This window comes from Danio rerio, chromosome 5, assembly GCF_049306965.1.
Source record: "Danio rerio strain Tuebingen ecotype United States chromosome 5, GRCz12tu, whole genome shotgun sequence".
NCBI lineage: Eukaryota > Metazoa > Chordata > Actinopteri > Cypriniformes > Danionidae > Danio > Danio rerio.
The window spans coordinates 46856433-46877550 of record NC_133180.1 but is presented as its reverse complement, the minus strand read 5'-3'; the positions used below and the strand labels follow the sequence as shown (position 1 = coordinate 46877550).

The following is a 21118-nucleotide window of genomic DNA, read 5'->3' as shown; positions in this document are numbered from 1 at the left end:
GACTACAGTTTCTCTTTTCATTATTGCATGGTTACACAAATCACAAAAGGGCAAAATAACTAAATAAATCTTTGAATATTTATATGATTTAATCAATTATCAGGATTTCATCAAATGTGGAAAAAATACAATTAGGAAAACCCAATGCTTAATGCAGTTGATAAAGGACGTAATACATTTTTTTAATCATGTTATAATTTTCCTATTCAAATCAAGGTGATGACAACGACTCAGGGCAACAGTGATCTTAAAGTAGGAGTTGTCATAAAGCACTTACGAATATTTTCTATTAGTGCTAGTCTGGTTGCTTCTATTGTTCTTTTCATTTGTAAGTCACCTTATATAAGAGTGCCGGCTAAATAATTACGCACAAGTAATGAAACAGTGGTCAGATATTTTCATTTAAAATGTGTAGTTTATTTGATTACATTGCAAACTCATTGATAATTTTATTCTGTATTGGAATAAAGCTTTAAAGTAATCTACTTAGTCAGATTCTAAATGTCTGTTAGGGATATACAATAAAGAAAATAAATAAATATATATCATGTTGTGTGTAGTTACAGATGTTGATAGTGATATATACAGTACTACAATATAGTACATTTTCTATAAATTCATAGTTTATACATGACTACATGGAAAATACTATTTCTTTTTTAGATTTTAAAGCATATACTAAAAAATATCTATATTCTTTCCTCACTGTCATCAATTACCCACGCTTCACTTGTTACAAACCTATATGAATTTATTTTTTTCTGTTAAACACATGATGATACTTTAAAAAACGCTAGTAGCTGCTACCCATTGACTTTAATTGTATTTTTGTTTTCCTACGATGGAACTAAATGGGTACCAGCAACCAGCATTCTTCTAAAAATTTTCTTTTGTGCTCATCAGAAGAAATAAAAAACGGAAAGGTTTAAATCCATTTTAAAGCTGAGGGGAATTATTTTTATTTTTGGGTAAACAAACCCTTTAAAAAAGTAGAAATATAACATTTATATTGGATATAATTAAATATAAAACGCTTTTCAAAAATGTATGATTACAAGTCCAAACATAGGTTATTGCTTAATAAAATGCAAAAAGTAAACACTTTATTTTAAAGCTTGCAACACCTGTGGTGGCATCACACACTGATTAATAAAAACTAATAATTTTAAAAATAACACAGATATAAACTATTGAGCAGGGTTGCCCAAACTTGGTCCTAAACTTAAGTCTGCTATTCTGCATAGTTTAGTTCCAACTTCATTCAACATACCTGCCTGGAAGTTTCTAGTATACCGAGCGACCGCAAATAGAGCTATCCAGATAAAGTCTCGTAAACAACAAAAGAACACCCATCGCACTTCTCGTAAAGAGTAGGGGTGTAATCCCGGTGTCCTGGCTAAAGTCCCTCAATCGGCCCTTACGATCATGGCCTCCCAATCATCCCCATCCACTGAATTGGCTCTATCACTGTGTCTCCACTTCAACAATAGCTGGTGTGTGGTGAGCACACTGGCGCCGTTGTCCTTTGGCTGCCTTCGCATCATCCAAGTGGATGCTGCACACTGGTGGTGGTGTGGAGAGACCCCGTGCTTTGGGTGTATGGCCATACACAAATGCGCTATATAAATACACATTACACCGCAGATTCTGCTCTTCTTCTTGGCTTTGTGGCTGTTCATCAAGACGATGACAAGATTTGTTTGAGCTTCGCTCGTTATTATATGTATGTATTATTACCATGTAATGTGTCGGCTGTCTATTGAAAAATGGTGGTTTCTTTGTTTCAATTCTGTTGACTTGTTGCACACGATAGTGACATTTCTTTGTAAACCAATTGTGTTTAGCTGTGTGACTAGCGCCACCTATTGGTACCCTTTTGTTGTGCTAGGTAGCCTTTAAAAAAAAAGGTACTCAAATAGTGGTGTGGTACAGTTCACTTTTTGGTACATTTTGACAGTGAAAACGGCCATTAAAGCATACTAAACCGAACCGCACCCCTCGAGCCATAATTGGAAACGAGCCATAATTGGAGTTGAAACTAAACTTTGCTGGACACTGAGTTTGGACACCCCTGCTATAAAGTGATAAACTTATATTTAATCTTTTTCCAGGTGATTTCATCATACGGTATGTCGGTGATCTTAACAAATTGCTGTTGCAACGCAAAGCTTTCTGGATTTTCACTTTAGAAACATTGTCTCCAAAAGGTTTAAATGAGGAGTTTGACATTCGTCCTTTTCTTTAATCATTTTTAAATAGGTCTTTAATATTTAATTAGTTTCCCAGAGATGGGTTGCGGCTGGAGGGGCGTCTGCTGCGTGGAAGTGTGCGGGATGAGTTGCCGGTTTATTCCGCTGTGGTGGCCCCGGATTAATAAAGAGACTAAGCTGAAAAGATAATGAATGAATGAAGGTTTAATTAGGGGTTTGGTTTAAAGGTTTTTGGCTATATTTTGTTGTATAGTCTGGTGTATCCTAGTATATATATATATATATATTTTCTTTATTATAATTTGTGATGTAATATTATGGTTTATTTATTTATTTATATATTTTTTTGCAATTTGACTTGAAATATCAAAGCTATAGGCTATATATGAATGTGTATACATGTATTCATGTGTATATATGTATATGTGTATATGAATGATTGTGTATGTATACATATGCATGTATGTACATGTGGACATATATGCGAGAGGATATCATGTGATCCAGAAGTGTACAAAAAGAAGCACCTGATTGTGATAAACATTGTCTGATGACGAGCCGGGTGGCTCAAAACGTACAAGCTTTGTGTCAGCCTTTTTAATTTAATCAATTTGTATTTTTGGAGCCTTGGTGTCGCCGCCTTTGATTTAACATTTAATTTGCACTTTTTGCGTTTTTTTTTTTTTTTTTTGCTGAGCACCCAGTTAAGAGGAATGTGCATGCTTTTGTACAGTTTTATAATACTGTATGACCATAATGTCTTTTCTGTCACTTTTGATCAATTTAATGAAATAAAAGCAAAAAAGCTAAGAAAAATTGTAAAAAAATAAATGAATAAAAAACTGCTCCCAAACTTTTGAATGGTGGAGTACATTTAAAGGCATTCCAACAACACATTAGCACTCATTTACAGATTTAAATACCTTTTGCTCTTTTCTCTGACTTTAGAAGCATTTCCCTGGTCCCCCAATTGGCCTGCAATAGACAAAACAGTAAGAATTGTTATAATTATTATCTCTCTGGTCTGAAAACTTAAATTCATCTCCATTTAATTTCCAGTCATCACACATAAACTGACCTCTCATGTTCTTGAATGCTGGTGAAGCAGCTGAATGATCCACAGGCGGATGAGCTCCTCCAAACTCCAGCAGAACGTCCTGGTTAAGACACATATCCACATGCCGGTTGAACAGAACAAGGTCGTCGGTGCTCTGCGGCTGATTGCACACAGGACAAACCAAAGACGAGCCTTTCAAATCACATGACATCTCCGGGACAGGATTATGCGCTGAGTGCGAAGCTTCATAACTTCTTACTTTAGATTCAGAAAGAGATGTCTGCTTTTTAAGAACAACTGAATGGTTTCTGTTTATCATACTTTGACTAAACTGTGGAGTCTTGAAGTCATTGCCGTCATCGCCATCTGCCATTGGCTCAGAGGTGCTAGTAGACGCTTTCTCTTCATTACATGATGAATAATGGATGAGAGTCTTGCTTTCTAAACTTGATGGTTCGCCACTGAGCTCTTCTTGGCGCTCAGCTGCACTTAAATCTGTGTGTTCATTACTATCCATCGCACTGCCCTTCAGACATTCATCGATATGCTGGTTGAAGGCTGTGAGGTTTACATCCTTCATTTCTTTATTGCACACAGGACAGGTGAGACACTGCAGCACCTGGGTCGAGATCTTAAATGATGCCTTCGCATGTTTGCTTATGTATCCTGTATTCATTTTGTTAGCCGATGTTGTGTCTGATTGAGAGTGATTCACGTGTGTTTTAGCAGCTGTGTTGTTTGTTGTGTCTGATTGAGTGTTGTTTGTTTTGTCTGTGACTGTGCTGGCAGATGTTTGTTCCTGCTGCTGCTGTAGTCTTTTGGACTGGGCTCTTTGAAAGAATGACTGCTGCTGAGGTGCTTGAGGTTTGGGTACTTTCATCTCAGTGGACTGTGGCTTGAGAAATCTGGCACCATCACTAGCCTCTTCAGCTTTGGGTTCTGATCCAGGACACTGTGTGAAACCGGCTGGATCGGGTCCACCTTTCTGCAGAAAGCCCATTATACTCTTTTGAAGAGGCTTTTTATCTTCAGTGCTGATAAAGCCAGACACTCGAACGCCTGTTGAATAACAAACATCTCTAAAGTCATTTAAAAAAAAAAGCCATTGTTTAATTGTTTTGTCTGAGGTCAAATACTGCAGTGGGGAGTGACTTAGAAATGACATGCTTCAAAAAAAAAAAAAAAATATATATATATATATATATATGTGTGTGTGTGTGTGTGTGTGTATATATATATATATATATATATATATATATATATATATATATATATATATATATATATATATATATATATATATTTATATATTAGGCAAGGCAAGGCAAGTTTATTTATATAGCACATTTCATACACAGTGGCAATTCAAAGTGCTTTACATAAACAGGAATAAAAAAGACAAGTTTAGGAAAATAAAATGCAGACAATAAAAATTATTAAAAACAGATAAAAACAAATTAAAATGAGTTAAAATAGGTTATAAAAGAATTAAAAAGAAAACGAAAAACATAATAGTGCGATCTGTCGGACGCAGCACAGTGCTCATTCAGTAAAGGCACAGCTAAACAGATGTGTTTTCAGTCTTGATTTGAATGTGCCTAATGTTGGAGCACATCTGATCATTTCTGGAAGCTGATTCCAGCAGCAAGGGGCATAGTGGCTAAAAGCCTTTCACCCTGCTTTGACTGAACTCTTGGAACTTCTAGTTTATATGATCCTAAAGATCTGAGTGATCTGTTAGGTTTGTATTCAGTCAGCATATCTGTAATGTATTGAGGTCCTTGGCCATTTAGTGATTTATAGACCAGTAATAATACTTTAAAATCTATTCTGAATGTAACTGGCAGCCAGTGTAAAGACCTGAGGACAGGTGTGATGTGCTCTGATTTCCTGCTTCTGGTCAGAATTCTGGCTGCAGCATTCTGGATGAGCTGCAAGTGTCTGACTGTCTTTTTGGGAAGGCCAGTGAGGAGTCCATTACAGTAATCCACCCTGCTACTGATAAAAGCATGAACAAGTTTCTCTAAATCTTCATTAGAAACAAAGCATCTGATTCTTGCTATGTTTTTGAGATGATAGTATGCTGATTTACTGACTGCTTTGACATGACTGTTGAAACTCAGATCTGACTCCAGCGTCACACCAAGATTCTTGACCTTTTTTTTTGTCGTTTGACCTTTAGAGCCTAGGTACGCATTCACCTTGAGAACCTCATCTCTGTTCCCAAACGCAATGACTTCAGTTTTCTCTTTGTTTAACTGAAGAAAGTTTTGGCACATCCAATTTTTAATTTCATCAATACATTGGCAGAGGGTGTCAATGGGGCTGTAGTCATTAGGCAGTAAGGCTAGGTAGATCTGAGTGTCATCAGCATAGCTGTGGTAGGAGATTTGATTCTTTCTCATTATTTGGCTCAGAGGGAGCATGTAAAGGTTGAACAGGAGAGGTGCCAGAATCGAGCCTTGTGGGACTCCACATGTCATGGGTGTCCACCTCTACCTATGATCACCTATACTGACATAGTAACCTCTCCCTTCAAGGTAAGATCTGAACCATTTGAGGACTGTCCCAGACAGCCCAACCCAGTTTTCCAGCCTATCCAGAAGTATGCTGTGATCGACAGTGTCAAATGCAGCACTGAGATCGAGCAATACCAACACTGTTATTTTACCTGAATCTGTGTTTAGACGTATATCATTGATTATCTTTATAAGAGCGCTCTCTGTACTGTGATGTGCTCTGAAACCAGATTGAAAATTGTCTAAACACCCCTTGAAGTTTAAGAACTTGTTAACCTGGTTGAAAACAACTTTTTCAATGATTTTGCCAATGAAAGGGAGATTTGAGATTGGCCTGTAATTGCTCAATAGGGTGTTATCCAGGTTGCTCTTCTTCAAGAGGGGTTTAACAACTGCAGTTTTAAGTGAGTTTGGAAAAATCCCTGAGAGAAGTGAATCATTTACCACTTTTAGAAGATCCATTTCTAAACAGGTAAACACCGTTTTGAAGAATGATGTGGGGAGCGTGTCAAGACTGCAGGTTGATGTTTTTATAATTTGCACCATCTCTTCTAAGATTTTACCGTTAATTGCCATGAAATCAGACATAATGTCTGACTTCTCAAGTTGTGGTTGAGTTTGTTTGATATCGACACAACTTGGCTGATTGGATGAGCTGATTGCCTTTCTGATATTATTGATCTTATCAGTAAAGAAATTAGCAAATTCATTACATTTGCTTACAGAGAGTAGCTCACTGGCAATCCGACTGGGGGGGTTTGTGAGCCTCTCTACTGTTGCAAAGAGTGTGCGAGCATTATTTACATTGTTGTTTATAAGGTTTGAAAAGAAAGTCTGTCTAGCAGCTTTTAGTTCCACATTAAAAGCCTGAAGACTGTCTTTATAGATATTATAATGGACTACTAGTTTCGTCTTTCTCCACATACGCTCAGCTTTCCTGCATTGTCTTTTCTTCATTTGGACTGCTCTTGAGTTTCTCCAAGGGACTCTCTCTTTGCCAGTTCTCTTCCTAACTTTAACAGGAGCGATGTCATTTATTACATTTTCAATTTTATATATATTACAGTCTATCATTCATTCGTTTTTTGTTCTATTAAACAAAATAACTTAATAATTCTACTAATAATTTGTAGGTGGAATTTGAATCCACTCGAGAGTGAGTACATTTTCTTTTTAGGTGAACTATCCCTTTGAAATTACATGTAACTGATCAAAAGTGAAAGTAAAGACATCTCTGGGATGTAAAATTTCAATATAATATTCATTCATTAAGTTTTCTTCAGCTTAGTTCCTTTATTTATCAGGGGTCACCACAGTGGAATAAACCGCCAACTTGTCCAGCATTTGTTTTACACAGTGGATGCCCTTCCAGCCGTAACCCAGTAATGGGAAACATCCATACACTCTCATTCAAACACATACATTACGAACTTGAACCAGTGACCTTCTTTCTGTGAGGCAAAAGTGCTAACCACAGAGCCACTATGTCACCCAATATAGTATTTAAATTTTTAATAACTCTTCATTCATTAAGGGATCCTGAACAAATAATATCAGTTTCCACAACTGTTTCTGACACTGACAATTAGAGCTGCAGAATATATTGTTTCAACATCAATACAACAATGTGCCAATCCAATATAGTCACATTCGCAGAATCTGGAATGACGAGTTGTAATTATGATAACCAGGCATCACAGTTCTGAACACATTTTTGTAAAGTCAAAGTTTAAAGTGTGCTTTTAAGGCTTGTAAACTGTGTAAGACTTTATTTAAACCAATAAATGATAAAGTTTTAGCTTTAACAGAGACTATTTCAATTAGTATTAAATTATTTATACAACAAAGACTATACAGTGGTATTTTACATTTGGTCACTGAATTCGTGCATCCCTTCTGACAATGATCATATTAGAATAAATATTTCAAGAATTATGTGACACTGTAGACTGGAGTAATGATGCGAAAATTTTGCTTTGGCATCACAGCAAAAAACAATGTTTGAAAGTATATTAAAATAGAAAACAGTTATTTTACACTTTAACAACAAAAATGTTTGCTGGAACCCCAAACTGGTGCAGACCCCAAACTTTTGAACAGTAATGCGCAGATACACACATGCACATAACAGGAGGTGTAACACATACCCATGAGTCTGAGTTTCAGTGGCTGAGGGCTGACACTGTCGATCTCAACTTTGAGAAGGTCTTTAGCAGCAGCAAAGATCTCCTCCTCAGTACAGACAGCATACTGCAGTGTAAATGCTTTGGTCTTTACTTCAAACTTGACATTCTTCAACTTTAAAGTAACGGTTTTCCCCTATAACACAAAAATGTCCATATTACAAATGACACAATGCATATTTTCCTCAGTTACATTGGACTAATTGCCTATTATTTGACTTGGAGTCATTAAAATGCTTTAAAGTGCCCTGTTAGGATTGTTTGCATATTTGTTTCTGTGAATTCTGTAATTTAAGGGATTGTTTACCCAAAATCAAAAATTTATTTGCTCAACCTTAACTTTTCACAAACCTGTTTGAGTTTAATTTTCTGCTAAACACAAAAGAAGTTATTTTGAAAAATGCTGGAAATCTGTAAACATTGACTTACATTTGTTTTTCTATGAAAGTTGATGGTAACAGGCTAACATTTTTCTAATTATCTTCTATTGTGATATTCTTTTGTGATACAGAAAAAAAAATAACTCATAAAGGTTTGGAACCACTTGAAGGTGAGTAAATTAGTAAGTTAATTTTGATTTTTGGGTGAACCATTGCTTTAACTGTTTATGAATCTAAAATGTCTGCAAGTTTCGAAGATCAAACTGTTTGATGAATAGTCATTGCCTCCTAAAAGAAGGAACGGATTCTAAAACTCCTAAAACAAAACCCCAGGTCTTCCGGTATTATTTATGCTTTTTGATATAAACCTTCTTAGGCTTAAGGCCAGCCAAAGGTCTGCCAATTGGCTGCCCATAAGTATCATCTGCATTGACTCTCAAACAAAAAAAAGTAGTTGAAGCTTATGCTTTAAAGAGTTTGACATGTGTTGGCAAAATCTGAGGCTATCTGGTTACTGAGTTGTAAAAGTAAATCCATTTTGCTTCTGGGCTCAATGTGATGCAGTAAGACTGATGTCTTTGTTAAATTCTGAATCACTGTGTTTAGTGCTGAGAAATACTGCTGGAAAGAAGGGGTTTAAAAAAAACTGGAGAGACTGTAGGAAAAGAGTTGATACTGCAGTGTACAATATATGAGAAAGTTAAGAATTTCTTACTTCTGTTGAACATAAAACAAGCTTTTCTTAACCCTTTAACTGCTTTTAAATGGTTTACACACAGCATTGTTGATTTATAAAAAAGGCAAATATAATCCTGCACTACACTCGATTTTAGTTTAATTGTAGAAAAAAAAACAAGAAAACAAGTTAAATGAGAATCTAAAATATTTTATAGCATACTTTAAAAATATAAAGATGACACTTTGTCTGATTTTCATAGTATATGTAATAATTCTGGTACTTTTACAATAAACTGACATATATACCATGGTACAGGTTAATATTTTATGGGATGGGATGTGTTGAAAAAATGCTTTGAGTGTTAACTAGCAACACTAGAAGTTACAAAAATGCAATCCATTTTTTTTCTTGGTGGGGCAGTTAAAGGGTTAAGATTGCTGGAAAAAGCAGTCATTGACATCCATAGTATTAACAGAAAAAAAAGGTAATTTCCCCCCAACATTCTTTAGAATATAATTTTGTGTTAAACAGAAAAAAGAACTTCAAACTGGTTTGGAACAAGTGGAGAAAGACTAAATGATGACAGAAATTAGATTTTTGGGTGACCTTTCCCTGTAATGCAGAACACGAAAACATCCAGCAATAAAGAAATATAAAACAAAAAGCACCAGCAGTGTATACTAATGATCTAGATCAGTGGTTCTCAACATGTGGTACGTGTACCACTAGTGGTACACAGGCTTCCTTCTAGTGGTACACGGAGGAATGAAAGATGTCATGTATATGCTATACACATTTAAAAATGTATCAAAAATTATGTAAATAATATGCCATATATGACATGTAGCCTATATTTCTGAGGTAATTTGCCACACTATTTTTAAACTGTGCAGAGTTGTAGCTGCTTTACTGGGCCTAATACGCTATTGTATTTCAATACTGGTCATTTGGTGGTACTAGGAGAGACTATTTTTTTCTGAGGTGGTACTTGATGAAAAAAGTTTGAGAACCACTGATCTAGATACTTATACTAAAACTTCTTATATAAAACAAATCAACAAGTAAATAACAAACAAACCTTAAACCATATGAAGATTCACAGTGCAAGTTATCCCTGACTCTATATGAGATTAAAAAGATGGCCAGACAAATGGGTGAAACACAGGTACCTTGAGGCCCTCCCTCTGTAGGTCCTGAGCCAGGTCATGACAGAGCTCCCTGCACAGAGAATACTGCTCCCCTGCATCACTCATCTCCCCAAACGTCCTGAAACAAAGAGTAAGCATTCATTCTCTTAACTTTTTAGTATGCATTGTTGTTATTTTGGGATTTCTGCAGGTTTCTGCAAATCAAATTTAGAACTGTATAAGTCATCATTTATTCATTCTTTTACTTTTTGGCTTAGTCCCTTTATTAATCAGGGGTTGCCACAGCAGAATGAACCGCCAACTTATCCAGCATAAGTTTTATGCAGCGTATGCCCTTTCGGCTGCAAACCCATCTCTGGGAAACAACCATACACACTCATTCACACACATACACAACGGACAATTTAGCTTACCCAATTCACCTGTACCGCATGTCCTTGGACTGTGGGGGAAACCAGAGCACCCGAAGGGAAACCCACGCGAACGTGGGGAGAACATGCAAACTCCACACATAAACGCCAACTGACCCAGCCATTTTGAATGTAATTTCAGATTTCTACAGGGCTAAATGCTAAAGACCAATCAGCTAGAGCCCACTGAGTATTTCAGATAGACCCAGGAGAATGAAAAGAGGTAGAGCCTAGCATTGTCAATGTACAGACCATTTCAATGTAGTAATTTCATTGGTCCATGAACATTTCCTGCTTGTTATCAAACTATTTCATAACTGTAATACGAGGCAATTCAATCATAACTTAATTTTAAATGAGCTATCATAACATTATTTATCAATTTGTGGCTCTTTTTGGATTCTTGGAAGCTATAGAAATTAAAAACGTGTAACAGGAAATCCGTAGGGACAATTGTTTTTGTTTACATGCCTCAAAATGGTCTATGTATTGTTGAAATGGTCTATGTAGTACAAAAGGATCAACTGTAACAGAATTTTTTAAATTCTGTCTATATCCTAACATGTAAATAAGTGGGCGTGGCTAAATCGGTTCAACAATATGCAGTGAACTTTACTCGTAATTTAGATTTTACCTGTGATTTTATTTTGGATTACTGATTTGAAACTGTGAATATGAGTACATAGATTTAACAAGATCTAATTAAAATAAGAAAAAAAAATCCTTATCATTTCTGAAGTTTTTTAAGTTTACTAACTAGAACCCTTTTTTTGTTGATTTTCTGGATATAACACTATATAATAAAACACATAGCTTCTGCAAAAATAAAATCACTCATACTTATAAATAGAAATTTGGTAATACTGCCCGACCCAAGAATGGGAAAACTGAAATGTTTGGATGTGCAGATCAGTTTACCTCTCAGTGCTCATGCTTTTTCTTTCTGAGTCCCTGAAACAAAACAAGCAGATATTCCATGTTATTATGCTGTATTCAACATTTATCCCCATGTAGTTTATTTATGCCACACAAAAAGGTTTCACGCTGTAACATATGCATTGACACTGCACACCTCTCCATATACGTGGAGCCCAAACCCAAAGATATGTGAAGGAAATGATGCCAAGAGGTTTCAGAAAACAGCAGGGATAGTAGCGCCATCTGCTGGCCAAGCTGAGAACAGGTGACAATACCAAGAGCAGCCAGCATCTTCTCAGTAACCTTTCCAACACCCGATACCTACAAAAATGTACATGTATTGTTAGCCAGCCTAGTTCTCAGATATATAATAGACAGAAATATAATAAAAATTAATTAGTACAGTGGTTCTCAAACTGTGGTACGCGTACCACTAGTGGTACGCAGGCTTCCTTCTAGTGGTATGCGAAGGAATCGCTGAATAATTTAAGTAAAAAAAAAAAAACCTTTTAACCCTTTAACGTGTACAATGACACTGATGTGATTAGTAAATTGATTTTAATAGGCTAAACCTTTTTATTTAATTTTTTTACAATTTTCTAATGTTTTGTATTTATCATTTGAAGCTAATTTCCTCCCCATATTTGTAATGGTTATTGGGGGTGTATCCCGGAATTTTATATCCCAATGCTGACAGGTCACTATGGTCGTACTTGGAGCAACTTTTTTTTCTGAGGTGGTACTTGGTGAAAAAGTTTGAGAACCACTGGCCTATTCAACACAGAAAACGGTAAATGCTATTACTTTAATCATTTAAAAAAATTATAGTGTAATATTTAGGCTAATTTAAGGCCATCTTACAGCCCACCTACAGGATCAGTGAGTCTCTGTACTAATTCATGCTTTTAATGCACTGTGAGTTAACATGAACTAGCAATGAACAGCTGTATTTTCCATTAACAAGCAAGAACAAATACTGTAATAAATCTATTGTTCATTTTTTATTCTCTATTTCATGCTAGTAACATGCTAATTCACACTAGACCCATGCTAATAACATGCTAATTGATACTAGAATCATGCTAATAACGTCTAGAATCATTCTAATAACATGCTAATTCATACTAGAATCATGCTAGTAACATGCTGATTCGTACTAGAATCATGCTAATAACATGCTAATTCATGCTAGAATCATGCTAATAACATGCTAATTCATGCTAGAATCATGCTAGAATCATGCTAATAACATGCTAATTCATGCTAGAATCATGCTAGTAACATGCTAATTCATGTTGGAAACATGCTAGTAACAAGCTAGTTCATACTAGAATCATGCTAGTAACATGCTAATTCATACTAGAATTATGCTAATAACATGCTAATTCATAGTACAATCATGCTAGTAACATGCTAATTTCATAGTAGAATCATTCAACTAACATGCTAATTCATGCTAGAATCATGCTAACAACATGCTAATGCATGCTAGAATTATGCTAATAACATGCTATTTTTACTTTTTTAAACTGTTTTAAACTAAATAAACTATTACCAACAAGCCAGCCTCAAAGTGTCTCGACGAACTTTACTGTCTAGTTGTAAAGTGTTGCCACTATATTTGATCCACCACTAATTTAATGCCAAATAAACTATCCCTTTGAGTTGACTACAGGATATGTTACTATCCACAATAAAAATGGTTGCCATTTTTTTGCGATATATTAGCTATGCACCTAAAAGCTAGCAATAAAAGGATCAGATGTACCTTTCTGACAGGAAGATCCTTCATGAAGTCCATCACGACTTGTCTCTCAGGAGGAATTCGGTATTGGCCATTGGGCTTGTTCTTATCGCTGCATACTTTTGCAAGCATCATATTTGGGGCAATGCCTACAACAGAGGATGATAATTTAGCATTTCATACCTCCAGCATAATACACTTTTAAGTTTAAAAGAAATCCCTCCCTCACCCGCACTAGCAGTAAGAGATGTTTTCTGCTCAATACGGAAGCGCATCTCCCTCACGGCCTCCTCTGCACTCGTCCCAAACACCTCCGCCTTCCCATCAGCCCCTGACAGAGAAGGAGAGGAGCTGGGACTGTCCTCAAACAGCACAGGAGACAATTCATCTCTCTCTGATTCACTTGTAGATCTGCATGCATCGCTTTCTTTTCAGCAAAACAAAAATAAACATAAAAAATGATGTTGATTTAAGGGCAAATTTGTAAGAGAAAGCTTTCTTAAAGAGAACATCCAGAAGACCCAGAGGTTCTTAAGCTTTTTTTAGTTACTTTTGGATGCCAATGACCCCCAGATATATCTCTAATCCTGTTGACTCACCACTGTGAATTACACATAAGGTGACTTATATAATGTAAGCACTAAAATACATGTTTAGAATATTTCTGAACATTTTGTTAGATGTAGGACTACTAATAAGCTACTTTATTCCTGAATGAAATTATAACATGCTAATTACACATTGACTTTTTTCCCTCTCTAAAAATAAATATCGGCAGTGTCTAACTTAAACTTAGGTGCAACTTATGCTATGAAGAATTCAGTATATTTATATTTGTATGCATGTATAAAGAATTCATTTAAAAACACTTTTTTACTTATTTTAATAATTAGAAAAATATTTAGTTTAGTTTTTGTCTTTCCCAGTACTGTAAAATAGTATTCTTTTTTAAATCACTGTTCACATACATTGTTTATATGTGTGTATTTATAAATATATGAATGTGTTAAATATGATTTACAACTCCCTTACAGAGACAGTCTGAAACCCTATGTATTAATTAATATATCTTAGTAATCTACCTGTCTTAGCATCACAGATTTTGTGTGTTCGCATGGTGTCCGGCCAGTGCTTGCGCTGCTCCAGGTGCTCAGTGATGTCCAGATAAGCCTCATCCAGACTCATAGGCATGAAAGTAGGGTCGTACTCTGAAAATATCTCCCGTACCTTTAAGACAGACTCACACCTTAGACAAACAAAGGAGTTATTATGACTAATGAGCAATGCTTGACTAGGATACAACATACCTGGGCACTCACTGCTCTGTATTTGTCAAAGTTAGTTGGGACAATGACTAGATCCGGACAGAGCTTTTTAGCAATGAATCCGGGCATGGCAGCACGGACACCAAACCTTCTGGCATGATAATTGGAGGTTGACTGAAAAGAATAAAAGATTATAACGTCAACTAGAGCAGCATGATTAATCGTTACAATATCTTGATTCAAACACACTTAATCTTAATAAATGGTCACCATTACCATATATGTATTTATCTCTGTTTGGGATGTAAACACTGATGTTCATGGTGAAGATTAAAATTACCATTGATGGCTGCTCAACTGGCGACAAGCGACCATCAAAAATGAATTTGTCACTGAATAATTACTTTAAAAGATTCTAGTAATGGCACATGAAGTCTTTATGAGTGAGTTGTTGTATTATCAAAAGTGCTGTATGAAAGTTTTGACTCTCCTAAAGCATAAAAACACCATAATATGTTTGCAGATATTTAAGAAACATACTAAGAGAACATGGCTGTTTTTCTGAAAAACAATGCTGAAGTCAATTAATCTGCTTTGAAATCGTGCTTTTTCCACATGAGGTTATTAATAAGCAAATAATATAAATATTACGAGCGTAAACATTAGCTGAGCATTGTAACTTCATGTCCTAACAACAAGCTATGTGACCTGACTTGCAGTGATATGCAATTTGGCTGTTTGCACCAAACAAAACACGACATTAATTTAAATACAGCCATTTACAGGCACAAAATATGCACTTAATCATGAAATGGTAAGGTTTATAATCTATTTAATACATATTAAACCTCTTTACCATTATTAAATGTACTGAATCATGAGTTCTAAAGTTCAATTTCAAATGGTTTATTTTATTTTCAAGATCTGCTGCTGCTTTCAGTAGTATGGCAATAATTGTCATGCAAAATGGCATTTAAACTCATATTGTTAGCATTTAACACTGAATAAAGCACACGAGTTGTGCCTGAGGTGATCATTGTCAGTTTTCTGTTGTTCAGCTGCAAGAAATAGAAGCTTCCTTTTGGTCCTCAATCTGGCAACCTGCGCTCGAGTTTGTTTTGATTTAGAATACAATACCAAGTTCAACCACTGGGTGGCAAACTTACGTACTGCACCTTTAATTCAAAATTATATTTAAACAAACGAAAGATGAATATGTGAAGGTGTTCACCAGGGTAGATATTTTTCAATACATTACACGTTACAGATAGATGGCTAAAACAGAACCTCTAGAAGACTTTTGGTTATTTTGTTATGCTTTACATTCAAACTCTTGCAGCTCTGATGTCAGCACTGTGGATGTGTAATGGTGTTCAGTTAAGTTAATCAGTTAAGTCCGTTTCAGATATTTACCAACATGCTCATGGATCCCACTGCCATCGGTTTGTCCTTCAGCTCCGGACAGTCTCTCATTTCTACAGCAGCATAGAATGCATCCATGTCCACGTGAACGATCACACGACCCAGCTCTCGACTCCTCTCCAGGTCACCTGTCAGTCTGTCCACCTGTGGAGTGAAAACTCTTCAGTAATGATACTTAACTGAACAGGTAAGAAAATGGACAAATAAAACAGGCATTTAATTTTATACAAGTTTTGTGTACTAAATGTTAGGGCTGGGCGATTAATTGAAAAGTAATCGAAATCTAAAATCTAACTTTTCCAGGTTGTTTTTTTCTATTAGTTTCACAACAGCATCTGTGACGTGTCACGTGAATCCGCTCTGTTAAGGCTGATTTATACTTCTGTGTCGAGCGTATGGTACGGCGCAGCCTTTGCCTTGAGACAGCATATTTTCCATTACATTAGAATTATTATTTACATTAAAATATTTGTTCACAGAAGATTTACGAAATGCACAGTTTAAAATTTAATTTACAAGATATGCAAGGGTTATTTTATTTAAATGAAGTACTATATCTTGTCTAGAATGTATCTTGTCAATGAAGAATCTTGTCAATGAAAAACATTGAAAATAAATTAATTTATTTCCAAAAGAGCAAGTTATTTATTTTCACAATTTTATAAGAAAAAGAGTGACTGTTCATTTTAGGCAATGTGTGTTTTACTTTCAGTTGTTCAACTGTGATGTTCAATTGATAATCATAGATGGTAGATGGTAATTTACGGACGGGAAAATGCGCTTTGCACTATGGCGCATGGTCTAAATGGGTTGAGTTTATTTTCTTAATGAGTTATAGGTGTGTTTTGAGAATAAACCAATTAGAGTCTCATCTCCCATTCCCTTTAAAAGCCAGCTGCGTCGCACCAAGAGCGCATTCGCTATTTACAGGACGCAAAGTAAGTCTAAGTGGAAAAATGAGCATTTCACTAGCAAACAGTTCACAGTTAACAGTTTTTTAACAGTAAACTGTTAAACAGAGCATCTACTGCGTGAGAATGAGAGATAATGGAACTACTTTGGAAAGGGAAACCTTTACGCACAGACATCAATTAACCTATAAATAAATACTTTTGTTTGTTAAGCGCAAATATTCGTTTCAAAACTATTTCTAAATTCAGTTCTAATTTCCAGCAAACGAATAAATGAACAATAATAACAAAATGTGCTCAAAAAAGTTATATCCATATAAAACACATGCTGTGCCCCATATGGTCTAAAACCTGACAGGTGGGCAAATCTAAGCTTGTTTATAATAAAACAAATATAAATATGGATATAATAAATAATACTGCTAATAATAATAACATTATACAAAAGCAAATTGTTATGAATGAACTGAAAAAGCCTCCCGAGATGAAGAAGACATAAAAGCAGTGATTTTTCATATTTATGTAGGCTAGAAAATAATATGTTTTGTAATATTTTAATCATTTATATTTATATCCTATATCTATTCTTATTATATCCTATATATATCCTTAATATTTACATTTTTTCATATGTAAAGATATTTGCCTATTGCTCTCTTGTGCGTATTAAGCAGTGCCGGAGTTTAGACCGGGTTAGTTTTGGTCTAATGAAAAATCTATTATAGTTTCTCAAAATAGCGACGTGCCAGCGGTCCGCCTCAGAACGCCTCTCTTTTTAGACCACAACGCCTATGGGCGCACAAATGAGCGCTAATGCATTTGCTATTTAAAAAGCGTAGTGCAACGCCTTAAAACAACTCTTGCGCCAAGCTGAAACTACCAAAAGACTATTGCGCCGCGCGTTGCACCACACTGCGCCGGGTGTATGATAGGGCCCTATGTATTTTATATCATGAAATTTATGATTTTTTGCATTGTGGATTTTTTTTCATGACAATAACGCATACTTTAAAAAGCAATTGAATAATTATTTTACTTTAAAAAGTGAGTAAATTTGTTGCTCAAAGTGACAAGTTGAATTTACCCCCCAAAACAGAGCAAACCCATTGTAACTTGGAACAGTTAAGTAAACTTAATTTGTATAAATATGCAACTAGTTCATTTACTTAATATTTTAGTCAACATGTTTACTCAAATATTAAAGTAAAGACTAGGGCTGCACAATATATAGTTTTAGCATAAATATCGCAATGTGCGCAAATGAAATAGTCGCATCGCAGGATTTGCAATGTTGAGTTTAAATTACAATGACCAGGAACAACATTTCAGAACATGATTTGTGGAGTCATCGCAAATTTGAACCCTAATAGAGAGAAAGATTTTCATTTGGATGTGTTTTAAGGAACTGTGACTAAGATATCAAGCAAATATAAAAAAAGTTTAGAGATTTAACAAAGATTAAACTGTATTGAATTATTTATACAATGAAGACAATCTAATGTTTGATTCATTTCTGTTCTTAGACTCTACAGAAAACCATAATATACATCTTTGTTATTCATATATGCTTGCAAATTGTTTATTATGTTTTATGCAGATGTATGAATTCTTTACATGTAGAGATGTTTAGGTCATCTTTTGTGAAATTATAATCATATTGCAATTTTTATTGCAGTAGAACAAAATATCACAATACCAATTTTTTTTTATATCATGCTGCCCTAGTAAATACAACTAATTAATATAAAAGCAGCAGGTTTACTCACCTTTTTAAGTAATGTCAACTAATCATATTTTACAGTACACCTTCCCCTTTTTAACTAAACTACCTTGTTTTAATAGTTGCTACAATTGTGTAAAACATTAATAAGAGTCATCTGGTCGAGACACAATGATAATAATAATTAATCATACACATATACATTTATTTTAATAAGACACTGAGAATGCAATATTTAACAGTAATCAAAGTCAGAGGTGAATTTGTGTGTGTGTGTGTCCACTCACTGTGAAATCCAATACAAACATTTATAGCAGTGATTACAGGGCTGATTACCTCTGCTTGAGCTTGTTTCATCTGTTCCTTAGTGATTTTTGCTTTTTGCTCCATCATCTTTTCAATGCGCTGATTCACCTGCCGCTCTTTCTTCAATTCATTCTCATAAAATCTAGATCCCTATAAATTAGAAAAAAATTAATTATATCATCCACAACACTGTCAGGCAGAGTGCCATCTGAAACTATTTCAATAAATTGCAATTATAATTATTATATATATTCACTGACAGACAATAGTATACTTGTCTTTTTAAACAGGAAAAACTTTGAAAATAATAATAAATTAAATATATAAACAATATATAATTATTTAATATAATACATTATTTTAATTTGACTAAAATAAATTCACAGCACAAAAATTATTTAAATTAACAAATGAATAAGAAATGTAATAAATACTGTAATATTTCTAATGTAACTTGCTGCACATGGCTTTAGAGTGATGCACTTGTGCCCTTACAGTGTACATAGTTTCGAAAGTGCAAGGCAAAACAAAATAAGGTAACGGCTTCAGAGTTAGTACGTACTGTAGTTATTATTGGCCAATTTTTGTAATTATTTTTAGGAAGTAGTCTATATAGTTTGTAGAAGTATGTAAAATGTGCTATCATGTAAACAAATACTATGTGACATTCACATATAGGTGAAGTCAGAATTATTAGCCCCCCTTTGATTTTTTTTCTTTTTTAATTATTCCCAAATTATGTTTAACAGAGCAAGGATATTGTCACAGTATGTCTGATAATATTTTTCATTCTGGAGAAAGTCTTATTTGTTTCATATCGGCTAGAATAAAAAGCTGTTTTTATTTTTTTTTTTAAAAACCCATCTTAAGGTCAACATTATTAGCCCCTTTAAGCTATGTATTTTTTTGGAAAGTCTACAGAACAAACATCATTTTACAATAACCTGCCTAATTACTCTAATCTACCTAATTAACCCTTTAAATGTCACTTTAAGCTGTATAGAAGTGTCTTGAAAAATATCTAGTAAAATATTATTTACTGTCATAATGATAAAGTTAAGGGGGGGCTAACTATTAAGGTGGGGGGGGGGGGGGTCTAATATGTCTGACCTTCACTGCATATGTATATTAGAGTTGCACAATATATTGTTTCAGCATCGAATTCGCAATGTACGCATCTGCAATAGTCACATCGCAAAGATATGCAATGTGAAGTCTGGATTATGGTTAACCAGGAGCTCAGAAATGTATTTGATCACTGTACTTAAACGAGTTATGCAACGATTTTTGTCTAGTCCAAATATCTATATTTCAAAGTAAAAAACAAGATTATTTAACCTATCCACCTGGCAGATGGTTTTAGCATTTATATCGCAATATTAACCGGACAAAAACAAAATATCGCAATATCAGTTTTTTTCCAATAATGTTATATATACAATAATGCTATTCCAATAATGTTACATATATATATATATATATATATATATATATATATATATATATATATATATATATATTCATACACACAGTTGAAGTCAGAATTATTATCCCCCATATGATATATATATATATATATATATATATATATATATATATATATATATAAACATGTATGACTATTATTATTGACAATGCACTAAATTAAATTAATACAAAATAGATACGAGCTAGTATTCATTGTACTAGTAGTAATAAATAATACTGTATATCTACAGTCAATAAGTAGAAGTGTCAACCTTAGAGGTTTCCAGAATGATCTTGTTGATCTTGTCTCTGTCCAGTCCTTCCATGCCAGCCTTGTTATCATTAAGAGCGATCCTGGAGAGCAGATCAGCTCCAGATCCCTTTTGATCATGTTGTTGATCTTCCATCTTTCTGCTGCTGCTTTCACTTTCGCACTGCTGCCTCATTTCATCCAGCTCTATAAACTGGACAAACTAACCTGCGAGCCAGATTATCATGGATGCTAAGCGTCAACAGTTATTCAAAGAGCAGTCAAAAGGATGTTTGATGTTTTTCTGACCACAACTTTGTGTGTGCTAGTTTGTCTGCATATAAAAAAACAGATAAAATACATTAAAAACATTTGGCTTTGATTGAGATATACCTTTGTCTCGTAGCGACACGTATATATTAACATACATACACAAACTAAGTCTTAATCATGCTACAAAACTAAAAAGTAGAGTATAGCAGTTCGTTATTATTTGTCAACAGACACCATTTTCAAAGGTCTTGTTCTT

The 21118-nt window shown here is 34.6% G+C and overlaps 1 protein-coding gene across 2 annotated transcripts in view; it reads right to left on the bottom strand.

Annotated features, from left to right (window-relative positions):
* The window catches only part of polk (polymerase (DNA directed) kappa), a 22320-nt gene extending 1202 nt beyond the window's left edge, over window positions 1-21118 (bottom strand). Inside the window, exons 1-14 of one of the 2 annotated variants that reach the window (XM_068221512.2) lie at window positions 20983-21118; window positions 20612-20817; window positions 18903-19022; window positions 15927-16079; window positions 14556-14687; window positions 14331-14475; window positions 13478-13675; window positions 13273-13397; window positions 11659-11825; window positions 11505-11537; window positions 10198-10294; window positions 7934-8105; window positions 3289-4326; window positions 3134-3185 (exon numbers count right to left, since the gene is read on the bottom strand). In XM_068221512.2, the coding sequence (XP_068077613.2) occupies window positions 3134-3185; window positions 3289-4326; window positions 7934-8105; window positions 10198-10294; window positions 11505-11537; window positions 11659-11825; window positions 13273-13397; window positions 13478-13675; window positions 14331-14475; window positions 14556-14687; window positions 15927-16079; window positions 18903-19022; window positions 20612-20785 (2606 nt within the window). In that variant the 5' untranslated portion in view covers window positions 20786-20817; window positions 20983-21118. Of the gene's footprint in view, window positions 1-3133; window positions 3186-3288; window positions 4327-7933; window positions 8106-10197; window positions 10295-11504; window positions 11538-11658; window positions 11826-13272; window positions 13398-13477; window positions 13676-14330; window positions 14476-14555; window positions 14688-15926; window positions 16080-18902; window positions 19023-20611; window positions 20924-20982 lie in introns of both variants that reach the window. The other variant, XM_073951385.1, reaches the window with a different exon arrangement.